This window comes from Aethalodelphis obliquidens, unplaced genomic scaffold (genome assembly GCF_003676395.1).
Source record: "Aethalodelphis obliquidens isolate GAN/ISIS:26980383/991018 unplaced genomic scaffold, ASM367639v1 scaffold70, whole genome shotgun sequence".
Classification (NCBI taxonomy): domain Eukaryota; kingdom Metazoa; phylum Chordata; class Mammalia; order Artiodactyla; family Delphinidae; genus Aethalodelphis; species Aethalodelphis obliquidens.
In genome coordinates this window covers 3,937,857-3,951,944 of record NW_020838014.1, presented here as the reverse complement: position 1 = coordinate 3,951,944, position 14,088 = coordinate 3,937,857, and the positions used below count along the sequence as shown (strand labels likewise).

Genomic DNA, 14,088 nt, shown 5'->3' with positions numbered 1-14,088 from the left:
CACACACACACACACACACACACACACACACACACACACACACACACCCCCTCCCAAAACCTGAAAAAAAGACTCAGAGCCCGGTCCTGGCTCTTGGCACCTGCCGTCACCCCTCCCTTGTTGAAGACTAGCTGTCTTCTAGCAAGACATCCGGGGTCCTTCTGCCCCGAGACGATCCCCCTCACCTCAGGTGTCCAAAGCTGTAGAAGCGGGACTCGCCGTCAGTGGAGCGGACCACCTGCAGCGTGAACATGGGCTGCAGCTGTCTGAGCTCCAGCAGGACAACAGCCAGGTAGTGGATGAAGAGGAGGGCGTCCACGAGGGAGACGGCGTATTGCACGATGCCCTGGTAATTTCGGTCCCGAGAGTCCAAAATGCGGACCCCGTAAAAAAGCCAATAGGAGACCACGAAGAGAAAGATGAGGACCAGCAAGAGCGCACGGAACACGAGGATCCGTGGCACGTCGGCTCTCTGCTTGCGGAAGAACAGCGCCCAGGTCCCGATGAGCAGAATCAGGAGCTTGAACGCCATGGAGATGAAGAGTCCCTCGCAGATGGTGCCACAAGGCTCCAGCTCCTCCCGCCACAGGATGGGCGGCAGCAGGATGAAGGCGATGGGGGTGAGGAAGACCAGGAGTCCGAGCACCGTGGCGACGGTGAGGCCCAGGTAGCGCCTGCAGTCCAGCCCCACGCTGTCCTCCATGTCCTTGCTGATGCGGGCGATGTCCTCCTGCGAGATGCTGTGCTCCGACGTGCCTGTGATGGCCGTGGTGGTCTCCCCCCAGTTGTCATCCTGACAGGGAGAGAACAGTGAGGATGAAGAGCCACATGGCAGGTCACGTGTGAAAGCCACAAAGCCCGCGGGGGCTCGGGGGACGGGGAGGGCCCACCTCCTTCAACCAACCCACATGAGCGGGCTTCCTGGGAAATGGAGGCTTAGCTCTTCAAACAGAGGAATTTTTTAACTTTAACAATTTTCATTGAAATTTTTCAAAATGTATTATATATCTACCTTTTCAAACAGAGAAAACATAATTTGACCTGTTTGTGTGTTTGGGTGATTCGTGACTACAACAGTGATTATCATCCACTGTGTTGGCGTCCCTGAGAGGCTCGGGGATAGACAAATCCTGCTGTCAGACTAACGTGTGCGAGTGCACCTACCGCCTAAGGAGAGAAACCTCGCACTTCCTTCTTGATTCATGGCTGCGCAATAAAGGCTTACTTTAAAGCCCAACCCCTGAGTGGGGAGCATTACTACGTCCTCCAGGAGCTCTGAGGAGGGAAGATCTTGCACAGGAGGGAAACTTACATGGCTACATACATATCAAAAGCCACCTGTAGTTGGTACGCACATTTTGTAAAACTCCATGATGTTTTCCATAAGTATTAAGCAATCTGACAACATTTCTCATTGAACAAGCTAAGCAGATGCAAGTATCTCTGGCCAGGAGAGCTCAAACATTCCTCCCTAAACACATGTTCTCATGGCAAACTAAACATCAAGAGCATAAAAATACTGAGATTGGGCTTCCCTGGTGGCGCAGTGGTTGAGAGTCCGCCTGCCGATGCAGGGGACACGGGTTCGTGCCCCGGTCCGGGAAGATCCCACATGCCACGGAGCGGCTGGGCGTGTGAGCCATGGCCGCTAAGCCTGCGCGTCCGGAGCCTGTGCTCCGCAACGGGAGAAGCCACAACAGTGAGAGGCCCGTGTACCTCAAAAAAACAAACAAACAAAAAAAACCACTGAGATTACTAAAATGTGTGCCTTTTACTTTCTTACTTTCACTGTCTCACTTTCTCTTGCTTTTTAAAGTCTGAGGTAGTTTGGAGTGATTGTCTCTTCATTTAACATGATCCGGTTGCCAGTGTTTTAAACAATTTCTTTACTTCTCTAGCAACTATGATGTCGTTCCAAAGCAACAACAGACCGAGAAGACAATGAAAAGCCACATTGGGTCCAAAGAGGTTTTTGCCTCAGAAATTTGTGTACATGACTTAACTCGGAAAAAACAGTCAGCCATGGTGGTAAGTTGGGTGCAATTAATGCGTAAGATACCAATTTAGAAAAATCTAAGTTAATAGCTGAATCAGCAAGATAGAGATCTCACAGCCAAACGATAACCTCAAATCTAGTAACAATCAAAAAAATTAGGATTCATGAAATGTATAAGCTATGGCAAGAAATAGTGGTGGCGGCAGGGAAGGTCTCGACCTGCGAACAATAGGTCTTCAACTCGGAAAGTTACAAGTATCAAGTACTATGAGGGAAGTTACTAGTTAAGATAACAGCCAGAAGCAACCGCTACTCTCACTGCTGGTAGAAGTTTAAAATGGTACAATCACTCTTGAAAACTGGTCTGGTAGTTTCATATAAACGTAGATTTACACTTAACTGTATGGCCCAGCAATCCTACTCCCAGATTTTTACCCCAAATAAATGAAAACATATGTCCACAAAAAGATTTGAACCAGAATGTTCTTAACATCTTTTATTTTCATGCCAAAAACGATGCAACCCAAATGTCTATCCACCGGGAGAATGGATAACAAATTGTGGTATATTCATACACTAGAACACTACTCAGCAAAAATAAAAAAGAATGAATTGCTGAAACACAGCAAAACATGGATGAATCTCAAAGTTATTATGCTGAGTGAAAAAAAGTCCAAAACAAAAGAATATGATTCCAATTATATTAAATTCTAAAACAGGCAAAACTAATCTACAGTGATAGAAATCAAAGCAGGGCTTGCCTTAGAGGGCAGGGGTTTGGGGGCAGGGATTGACTGGGAAAGCATAAGAGAACTTTCTAGAGTGAAAGAAATATATCTTGATAGGAGTGTGGGTTATGTGGGTTTATTCAGCTATTACAACTTTTCAAACTGTACACTTAAGATCTGTTCATTTCTGTGTGTGAATTTACTTCAATTTTGAAAAAGAAAAAAACATAAGCACGAGAAGAAACAGCCACACATTCAAAGATGGACAACTTGCTTTAACATAAGGTGAGTTTACAGATCAGTAAAGTTACTTTGTAACACTCTTCGTGAGGGCAAATATTGGATTCCATGTTTTGTATTGGGCCGAATGTTCAGCTGATGATCAGTGTCGAAATAATGATCACTAGTATTATGGTCATTTTGTTATGTAGCTGATTTAGCTACTCACCCTTTTTCCTGCCAAAGAGTTGCTAACTAAATCCCCTGTCCATTTTAAGAGTATGTGCACATCTGTGCCTAAAAAATGAAGATGTCCAACAATCTTCCCAAGACTGAGGTTCTTAGAAGAGAAAGGATCTTAGATCCTCTATCTCAATCCCCTGGATTTTCAATGAAGAAACTGAGGCCCACAAAGGTTGTGAATGCCCAAAGTCAAGTCACATAGCCGCTGAGAAGTACAGCCTCCAGATGCCCACTTCAATGCTTTTCCCTGGTGTAAACACCAACAGCTTCCTAACGTAGCTTCCTAGTGAGCTACAAGATGTAGAGAAGATGACAGACGAAATGCCTTCACAGTGGGCCACCAGCACCTCTGAATTCACATCCAGGAGGAAACTGACCCCTGCAGCACTTAAGGGTGGCCCAGTCTTAGGACTGGCCCCATCCATCCAACCATTCCTCTGGCCCTCTGGCTCTCCATCCCTATGACTGCCCCAGAGCCAAGGCAGGCTGTGCAACAGTAAGGACTAAAGGCACTTACTTACCACTGAACAAACCCCACATTCAACCACAACTGCAGCTTTGGCTTCTACGAGCATCTTGCATGCTCTGAGGAATTCCAATTTCAGTCCATACATCTGCTTATAAATGCACATCTGTCTGTACCCATAGGTACACACAGATGCATGCTTATCTATATCTTTACAGCTGTGTGGGCACACATCAGTTTATTTGGGGCTAAGGCTAGACATGCATATACTTCAAGGGGCTGTGCAAACATGTTTCTGAGTATAGCTCAGATGTTTATTCAAATCAAGTAGACTGTGAGACAGCTGGGACCCAGAGAGAAGAACACACACGATATTTTAAAAAAATTAATAGTCCATATTTTAAAATTGGGTGATTTCACATAAAATCCTAACTTTCAGCTTCTCCTAAATATTGCAAGACCCAGGAACACTTAATTCCTGCATTCCTGTTGCTTCCTTGACAGAGGAAATGCATTCTCCAGGTGCCAGATTCCATCACTCCATGCCACAGCCCTGACACTGACACGCCACACAGATTGCTATTTACTCCCAAGCTAGCCTGATATATTTTTGCCTCTTCTGTGTAACCCAGGGTCTATTTCACTCACCTATGTTTCCCTAGCAGGCATCTAAGTGTACAGCTCCAGGTTTAGTGAGGCTTCGTCTGGGCTGTCCTAACCTCTCAGCTCTTCTTCCCTACATGACTTAAGGTCTCTGGAGAGCGAGTTTCCTTCTCTCTTACACTGTTCTACTTTGGAATGAGTCTCCAGAGCCTGCAGCCTGCAACTTTCCCTTCTCTGCTCTGTCGTCAGCCTTGCCGGTTTCTTTTCAACACCATTCAAAGGAGGCGAACCAATCACACTTCAGAAGAATCCTCAAGCTAGCCAATGGTAGGTCAGGCTGTCCTTAGACCAACAAGAAACCACAGGATACAGATAAACTAATTAACATGCTAGAAAAATAAAGATAAAAACCCAAGAGAACCTATTACAACAAGACTTAGGAAAACATTTACAGAAAAGAGGCTTGATCAAGTACCAGTGTACTTACAGACTGCCTTTGATCCTCACCTGAGCTTCCTCTGTCCGAGTAGAATCATTTGCCAACAAGGGCTCTCCGGTGGGAGCTTGAATGGTGACAGATTTTTCTGACCCTCTGCCATCTTTATTCCGGGGTGATTTGTGCCTCTCTCTATTTCTTTCCCTGAAAAAAAATAATAAAAGATAAATCCGCTAGCACATTTATGCCATGTTAATTAACCCTCATCAAAACATGTTATAGGACCTCCTTGGTGGTGCAGTGGTTAAGAATCCACCCACCAACACAGGGGACACGGGTTCGAGCCCTGGTCCGGGAAGATCCCACATACCGCTGAGCAACTAAGCCCGTGCACCACAACTACTGAGACTACGTGCCACAACTACTGAAGCCCGTGCACCTAGAGCCTGTGCTCTGCAACAAGAGAAGCCACCGCAATGAAAAGCCTGCGCACTGCAACGAAGTGTACCCCTGCTCGCCGCAAGTAGAGAAAGCCCGTGTGCAACAACGAAGACCCAACACAGCCAAAAATAAATAATTAAATTAAAAAAATATTGTTAAAAAAAAACATGTTCTAAATTTCATTTTGAATTTAAGAAACTTCTACACACACACACACCCATCCCACCCCCCGGGAAAGAGTAAGCTGATCTTTACTCCCTACTTACTATTTTCTTTCTGCCACTCCAAGACCCAAAAAAAGACTGTCACTTCTTCTCTATCAACAGTGATCATATTTCTTCAAAGCCTAATACTGTGAACTTTAGAATTTCTGTAGGTAAGGCACATTTCATTGAAAATCACTGACTTGAGTTGATCATAATTCGCCTAAACTTATTTTCTAGGACTTTTTTCTATTGGGACAACACAGCAAAATACTTAAGCTTCGGTCTGTCCAAAAAAATCTGGGACACACTGTCACCCTACACCTTTGGACAAGAAGAGAAGAAAGGAAACCCTAAACCAATACAGAGAATCAGTTACTTCCCATTACTACAAATTCAAAACTAAAAGTCATTCCCATAGATTCTAGATGAACTTAAAGCACCCACAGAAACAGGCAAAAGTTAGAGCAAATGACCCCAAGAGGTACACACATGGGTGTGTGTGTGTGTGTGCATGTGTGTGTGTTTTCAGGCCCCCTAAGGAAAGCAGGCTGTTGTACCATTTTACCCCAGATGAAGTTCCTGGGTGGTCTTCCAGGGTGACAATGAGCGCACCCTGCTGTGGGTCAATGCTGAAATTAGGAATCAACCACTGTGCAAAAGCCCAGGGGTCATGACCTAGCCATTAACCACCTATGGAGACTGGCACCCCTACCCTCAACTGTGAAGAGTCAACCCAGGAGCCCCTCCAAAGGAGCCCCTCAGTGGCCAAGAATAAGTTCCCTCAAACTCCGTCCCGCAGGCCGCCCTGACATCAGTCCTCCTTCCTTCACCCACGTGCCCTCCTCCCCAAGGTCTCCCAGGCAGGACAGAAGCATCGCACACACACGCTACAGAGACAGACGGTCAGATTTTGGTTCTGCCCCTACCTGATGTGTGAGCCTGCACACGTTACTGAACCTGCCAATTAAAGAATGTCGCTCACCAGTGGCTCTAAGAGGATGGAGTTGCTAGCCCCTGCTGTTGCCGACCTTCCACACACCCTGAAAGGAGTTCAGGGCAGAGATCAGGAAGGAGGCGCTCTGTGCTCTGGGAACACTGGCAGAACAGCCCTTCAGACAGTTAGACATTTTCAGGAGAAAATGTTATGAACCCAATTTCTCGCATCTTCTCACACCTAGAAAAGCACTAAAATCATTAAAGGAGACGTCTGCTCCTCGTGACCAGCAGCAACCTTCTTCTACCAAGATGTGTGCCTGCTTGCATGTACTCCTTTCGTCAAGTCATATATATGCTGACCTCCCCCACTACCTCTTCAGAGCAGTTCCTCAGAGCCATGTGAGAGGCTGTCTCCCAGGCTTTAGCCTTCAGGAAGCCCCAAATAAAAGTGACCTCACAGCTCTCATGTTGTGTTTTATTTCATTTGACAAGCCTCTGACAAACCTCAGTTTCATCATCTATGCAGTGGGGATAACGATCTCACCACATAGACACAGGGATGTGAAATAATACACCGTGGCTATTATTACTGCTATTACTATCCACACATGGCAAAGAATGGTGGCTTGACTTGGTGAAGCAGAGTACGTGTTCCTCGGAGACAGATGAAAAAGAAGCTTTTAACACACAATCAAACCCCCTCCCCCTGCACAGCATCCCTCCTATTAACCTACTACTTAGCTAACAAAACCACATGCAGACTTTCTGTGGTCAAACTTCTGCTTTATCAGTATCTCCCTAGGATAAGCCCTGGTTAATTCCTTCAAAGGGCAGGGAGGCTTCAGTTGTCCCAAAGACGCTTTCAGTGATACCATCTCTAATCCCTGTAGCGTAATTTATCACTACAATCTATTGTTAAATTAGAGTCCAGAAATAGATGTGTTCGGGTCAACTCTGGTGTTTTATTTTAACTGGGCAACTAAGGAAACAGCAAAGAGATGTTTGTTTATCCAGGGGTGTGTCTCACTGCCAATCACTCCACTGCCCACCCCAATTTAAAGAGCACTTTACCAAGTGCTTTCTTATATTAATCTTGTTCAATCCTAACAATAACCCTATGTGGTATTATTGTCTGCATTTTATAAATGAGGAAACGGAGGCTCACAGAGGTTAAGTGACTCCCCAAAGTCATAGCAAGTGGCAGAGCAGGATGTGAACCGACTGCCTCGATTCAGACCCGCTCTGCGGCACTGACTTGAAGAGCAACTGGAAGATTTTGTAGCATAAGTATTCCTTATGCTCATTCCCACACCCCGAACTTGATGAACTTACCAGAGCTATGGAATCTGCCTTTGAAGCTACTGCTAGAAGTCATGACTTGACCCTGACCTTGGAGAACACAAAGCAGTGCACCCAGCACTCTGGGCTGCCAAAGACAACCACTTCAAAAGGACTCACTGTGAGAAACAATAAGCAATGGGGGAAAGTTTTCCCATGTGTCTGATCAGTCTTAGCTGTTTAGACTAAGTCTGGAATCGCTGTTCCCCAGGACCCCCACCTTGGTCAGGCCAGACCGAGGCACTGCTCCTCTTACTGTGTTTCTACTTTCCCCAACTGCTCTCACATCTATCACTGTCCTGCCATCTGCCAGGTCACGTGCTCCCCTAACCCATCAATCTCTTCACTAGTCCCACGGGTCAAATCCTGTGACAGCACAAATTCCACTGGAAATCAAAATTCTTCCACCGAGTGCCAATTCCTGCAGGCTGAACACTACCAGGGCCGGAGCGGGTAGGGAACCACCCAGGGCTGGAAACAGTCTCTCAGGGGCCAGCCCTTCCTCGACCCGACCCCAACTGGCCCAGCCTGGCCCTTAAAGGGCCCGACAGTCCCCAAAGGAGACGCGATCTCTATAGTTCCCCTGGTAACATCAGAAGTAAACCAGATAAGAGCCCATTACCTGACAACTCCAGGAAGGTTTCTCATCCTCCAAGCCCAAAACCCTAAACCACTGCTTCTCACACGTGAATGTGCAGACAAGCCACCTGGGGTGCAGAAGAAGTACAGATTCACTGGCCCCATCCCCAGAGAAATAGTCTGGAGAGGAGAGACACCAGGAATCCGCCCTTTTCATCAGCACCCCAGGTGATTCGAAGGCAGGTGGTCCAGGAAACTCTGCCCAAGGCTCTCCCACCCAAATGGTCCTGGGGGAGGAGGTTGTTGGAGCGACTACTCAGAAGTTTCCCTGTTTGTAAAATGCCCTGTATACAGCGGGGGCTCGATAATGGGAGCTGTGAGTGCAGCGCTCAGCTACACAATGTTGCAGTGTACAGCGTGGCTTCTATACTAAAACAGCATTAAGTGCATGAGGCTGGGAGCAGGACTCAGGACAGCGTGCATCAGGCCCAGATCTGCCTTTGAAGCTACTGCTAGAAGTCATGACTTGACCCTGACCTTGGAGAACACAAAGCAGTGCACCCAACACTCTGGGCTGCCAAAGACAACCACTTCAAAAGGACTCACTGTGAAAAACAATAAGCAATTGGGGAAAGTTTTCCATTCACTGTCAAGTAAGGGGCCGACGGAAAGCTCACCCTATCAACTCAACGTGGGCTGCATGTCGTGCTGGTCCTTGTCAAGGGAGAAAGACCTGTTGTACAGCTTTTATAAAAATCACTGGTCCTGAATTACTGCTCTGAATTACTGTCTGAGCCCGGACTACACAGAGAAGTCCAACAAAAAAGGCTGCCTTCCAAGTGCTTTCCAGCATGCAGAGCTATGAGCCCAGTATGGCTGTCGCTTCACTGCATCGGTACCCAAACGTTCATCCCCAGAGCTCCAACTGCCGTGATGTCAAGGAAGTGCTAAGTACCCTCCAGGAGAGGGCCCGCCAGTGGTGAAGACCACCAGTCCACGGTGTCTAAGAGAAACAGGAGACAGGGAGTAGGCTACCAAACCACTGAAAGGATTTTTCAAACACACGCGCACTTGGTGTTTCTCCAACTCCACCCGAGTTGTCTGGATCACCTAGGCATCTTTGCTGGGCAGGTGTGTCAGCCCCAGGAATCCTCGTATCTTTATCTCTGAGCCTGTCTCCATGCATCATGTGCCCGTATGAGTAAAGATAAGTCAGGGGTCGGGGCAAGCAGTAACATGCTGGAGGCCTGGGCATGTGTCTGTACCCGCACGTATGTGAGTGTGTAAATGCTTGTATTCAGGCGATTCCAAAGCTGAGCCCTGGGGGTGCTGCTGTAAAGCCCGTCTCACTCTGACCAGAATCCCCGTCGATTCCTAGACCGTTCCCACTTACAGTCAGCATTTCCTGGGAAGATGATTTTGCCCTCTTTCTGTTGTTTGTCTATTTCTACTTGGGGAAAGCCAGCCCCACCGGTTACTCTTCCCTTTCCTTCTCTACCACCACCCACTACCTGTCCTTTCTCCACCAATTGCGACTGCCGGGGCCTGGCTGCTTTCTCTCGGCACTGCCTCGGGTGCGAGGGCTGGGCACAGGACAAACTGACTTGGAAGCGGCCTCGGAACAAAAGCACAGATCCCCCTACCGCTCAGGCAGCCTCTTGTGGACAATGCATTTTATAGTACCTTAGTCACATGGCTTACCCTCCACTCCCTTTCTTCCCTATCAGTTACTCTGCCGCTCTCCACCCAGCACAGCCCAGGGAGGAAGGCATGGCTTCCAGAGGAGGACTAAACGGGGCCTTAAACCTCAGGGTCTCTACCAACCTCATAACTTCAGGCAAATAGTGCTCTCTCTGAGTCTCAGTTGTATCACCTGTTGAACGGGGGTCCCACCTCCCACCGTTCTGGGACTGCTGTGAGGATGGGGGATAATGACCAAGGGTCCTAACAGGCACTCTCAAACTGGTCATGAACAGTACTGGCAGCCGCTGGTATTGAACTCGGGGAACTGGTACTCCAAAACCCAAAGGCTAGGCGAGGTCGGCTGGAGTCTGTGCCGTTTTCCCAGCAAGTTAACTGGATACCCTCTGGAGATGGCAGGTATCACAAAACCAGACCACTAACCTCTTTGTTAGAAAAGAGTCACTTGTCATCTGCTTAGAACCCAGCCAGTCCTCCAAAGATGATCTCGGTGTCATCAGGAATATCAAGTTTGCTGCCCTTCATTATTCCCCGCTGACAGTTCTACCAAGATTCCTGAAGAGCAAACAAGCTCCCTCTCCTTTCCTACTCTGCCACTCAAATTCCCAACAAATCCCTGAGCAAAGCAGCCCTCACAGGGACACTCCCGGTGATAGAGACCCTCTGCTGGGTCCGGGGCACCCACCCCGACAAAGGACTCCCGGCACCTACTCTCTATGGATTACAACCTCTGCCCCACAGTCACTATGCCCTAGAGGGCTGCCTGTCAGGGAATCCAACTCAGAGGTTGTTGCTTTTCTAAAGATGCCAGGAAGTTCACCTATAAATCTTGAATCTCTCACCCCGAGCTCTTCTGAGTAGGCATTCAGCAACACCCTTGGTTAAATTATTAAAGGTCTCAGCTTGTATTATTTGCCAAGTACTTTCCGCAGGGGTCCAAGAAGGCCCTCAGAGTTCTGCATGCTGTTTTCATTGAAAGTTACAGTCTCCTAAAGTTACCACGAGAGCACTGCAGTATCAATTTCTCGGGGCCCCAAGGGGCCTGAGGAAACAGCAGTGCAGAGCAATGACAGTCGGGACACGAGTCTAGATAAAGGAGGCCAGAGATGGTTCCTCCTCTGAACACTGCAAGGCGTCCCTCTCTACTCACCCCCAAGCACCAAGAGAACCCCAAATTCCCACTCCACTCATCACAGTGTAGGATGGGGAAGCTTGGCACACTGACAAGGGAATTGCTTTTTCCAGTTAAGTTCAAAGATTGGACATTTTTACACAGCTGTTTCTAGTATTTTAGAACAAATCTGATATGTTTACCCACTGATTGAAATTTGTGATTAAATGTTTCTCACCAGAGGGTTCCTGACTTTCTCAGGATCTGGGTTCTGGCATGTCACTTTACGCCTCACTCAGCAGCCCTCCTTGCTGTTTCCCATGCTGACTAGAAAGCCTTGCCTGGGCTCCAGCACAAGCTAATTTACCTCTTTCCCCCAGATTGTTATGATTATACGAGCAATACATGAAATTTAGAAAATAAGGAAAGTTAAACACACACACACACACACACAACTATAATCCCAATAGTTGCACACCTAGAGATAGGCACGGTCCATCTGTTACCATTCATTGTATCATAAGAATATATAACCATTATAGGTACAAAGTTTTGAATCTTGTGTTTTAGTAACATGGCATCATATGTATTTTCTCATGTCATTAAATAATCTTTGAAAGTCCTTCTTTTACACTCATTCCATTTCTACTTTTAATCACAAAATATACACTTGTAAAAGACTGAACAAGTGCAGAAAGATAAAGCACAAATGAAAGTTCCCATCAGTCACCATCCTGTGTGGACCCCTTCCCGGTGGACGACCGCTCTGGGCAGCTCCGACACTATCCTTCCAGACCCCTTTCTGCGTGTGTACATCCGTACATGCTAACAAACGAATAAATCAATTAGATATGCGTATCTTACTGCTGTTTTACAAAACAAAATCCTGCTCTGCATTCAGCTGCTTGTATGGGGAACTGCTCAGTCAGGGAAACACCACTATAATCACCATTCCCAGCCATGGCAGGGCTGTGACCACAGGTGGGCCTTTGAGTGTGGTGCTGAAATGCCAAGGCCATTGATAGCATTAATACAGCCACTGGTTAGTGACCTACTATGTGCTGTGTTAAATGCTTCACAAGCATAATCTCATTTAATCCTCTCAACAGCCCTGCTATACCCATTTTACAAATGAGGGCTCTAAGGAAGAGGCAGCATTGCAATTTTATCAACTGCACTCTTCACCAGTACAGTACCACCTCTTCATTCATTCATTTCCTCGTTTCTCTCCTGACCGTTCTGCAGGTCTGTAATACTGCAGGCCTTATGAATACCAGTGCAGACCTGTTCATTCCTCACAGAGGAGAGGAAATATGGCCCTATCACCGAGGTCGGAGTTTTCAAAACCCAGGCCTGCGCACTGGGAAGACTAGTCAGAGAGAAATAAATAAGGCACTAGGCCAATCCTGCCACTTCAGTGGATACGCCTCAGGCAAATGCATAATGGATGAGTCAGCAGCTTTGGGTGAGAAGCAACAAATTAACACTTTTTTTATTTTGGAACTTTCACTCGCATTCTTGGTAAAGCTTTGAGAGAACTGTCATCTATGAAAAGTACTTAGAAATGAAAAACATTTCCACTGAAGGGAGAAACTTTAATTTAAAATCAACTGTGAGAACTTAAAGTCACCAACTGTAATGGTGGCTATAAAATGTAAATTGGTGGTGTAGTTCCTCCCAATGCCTGTTAAATGCTCTTGGACTGAACCTCCGGCGTCCACTGCCCTGCAGGGGGACTGTTTGAAAGTGAGCCCAGGCAGCCTGAGCAACCTGCAAGTTTCCCCCAAAGGAAAAGTGGAACGAGCAGTAGCTTACATACCCTTGTCTGTGAGATTTTTTCGAATGACTAGAATAGTAAGAGTATCCAGAATACGTGGATTCGGTATCCATAGCAACGGAGAGCTTGCTCTTGCTGAAGGAGCAGGTACTGTTTCTCCTTAGAGGTAGAGAATCTCACCTACTGGACTCCTCCTCAGACCTCAAAGGGCCTGGGAATCAAGGACTTACTCTTCGGCAGGAACGAATTCTGGGAAAACAGGAAAAAAAAAGGATATCAACCTTCAAAGCCAAACCCGAGGGGCGAGAAGATAAGTGACAGCAGCAACCTCCTCTCTGGGGTCTCTATGATGGAACAAGTGAGCAAGGGTGAGGCTCCTGAGTGCTAAGTGCTCCACTCAGGCAGCAGCCAGCTTGCCCAGGTGTCTGGGAGGGGGACGGGTGGGTGCCGGGCAAAGCCCAACCCCCGCCCCGCAGCAGCGGGGAAACCGGAGGTGGGAGAGACCTGCCCCTTGGCCATCTCCCAGACACAGCCGGCCTTCCTGGCATCCCAGTCCTAGACACCGTGCCCAGCTCCCACTGCCAGTGTGCTGGTTACAAAACAATACCCAGGGAAGCAGCTTTTCAGGGATTTGCTCAGAGTTTCCGAAACCACTGGGAAGAAAAAAAAAAAAAGGTTCTCAATCTCTTTAATCCAGGAATCCAAACTCCTGAGAATTTATCTCAGGGAACTAATCTCCTTTTTTAAACGAAAAACTACTATTAGCACATTGTCTAAAATAGTGAAGAGCAAGAAACACTCTCAATGCCCCCCAAACAGAGGACTATGTCAGGGAAACATGATTCATTCACCCAAAGAAATATCATAGAGCTGTTTAAAATGATAATTACGAAGAACAGAAATTTGTATGATATAGTGATAAATTTAAAAAGCAGGCTACATACAGCACTGCAGATAGACGCTGAAATCTACATTCCAGTTACAATCACTTACGTAAGGACAAGGATGACAGAACATCAGAAAATGAAAGCAGGTGATTTATTAGCTGCAGGTTCCTGGGTCTTTTCCCACATTTTCATTAAATATTGCTATGCAATAAAAATAAATTGGAAATGTTTCCAAGTACATTCCTGAGCCCCACATGCTAAACCTTTACTTGGAGAGAAAGGAGTTCTACACCCCTCACCCCGGAGCTGGTCTCCACCCCACAGGGCTCCTCCTTCCAGGGCCCCTGGAAGCTGACACTGCAAACAGAGCCAGGGAGATCAGTGTGAAGAAAAAACAAAGAAGCCGCAGATGCCATACCTC

General features: G+C 47.0%; 1 protein-coding gene across 4 annotated transcripts in view; it reads right to left on the bottom strand.

Annotated features, from left to right (window-relative positions):
- Nucleotides 1-14,088, bottom strand: part of VANGL1 (VANGL planar cell polarity protein 1) — a 47,603-nt gene that overhangs the window by 25,389 nt on the left and 8,126 nt on the right. For all 4 annotated transcript variants that reach the window (XM_027091170.1, XM_027091171.1, XM_027091172.1 and 1 more), the window contains 3 exons: nucleotides 12,823-13,029; nucleotides 4,763-4,895; nucleotides 186-793 (listed from right to left, as the gene is read on the bottom strand). In XM_027091170.1, the coding sequence (XP_026946971.1) occupies nucleotides 186-793; nucleotides 4,763-4,895; nucleotides 12,823-12,893 (812 nt within the window). In that variant the 5' untranslated portion in view covers nucleotides 12,894-13,029. The remainder of the gene's footprint in view (nucleotides 1-185; nucleotides 794-4,762; nucleotides 4,896-12,822; nucleotides 13,030-14,088) is intronic.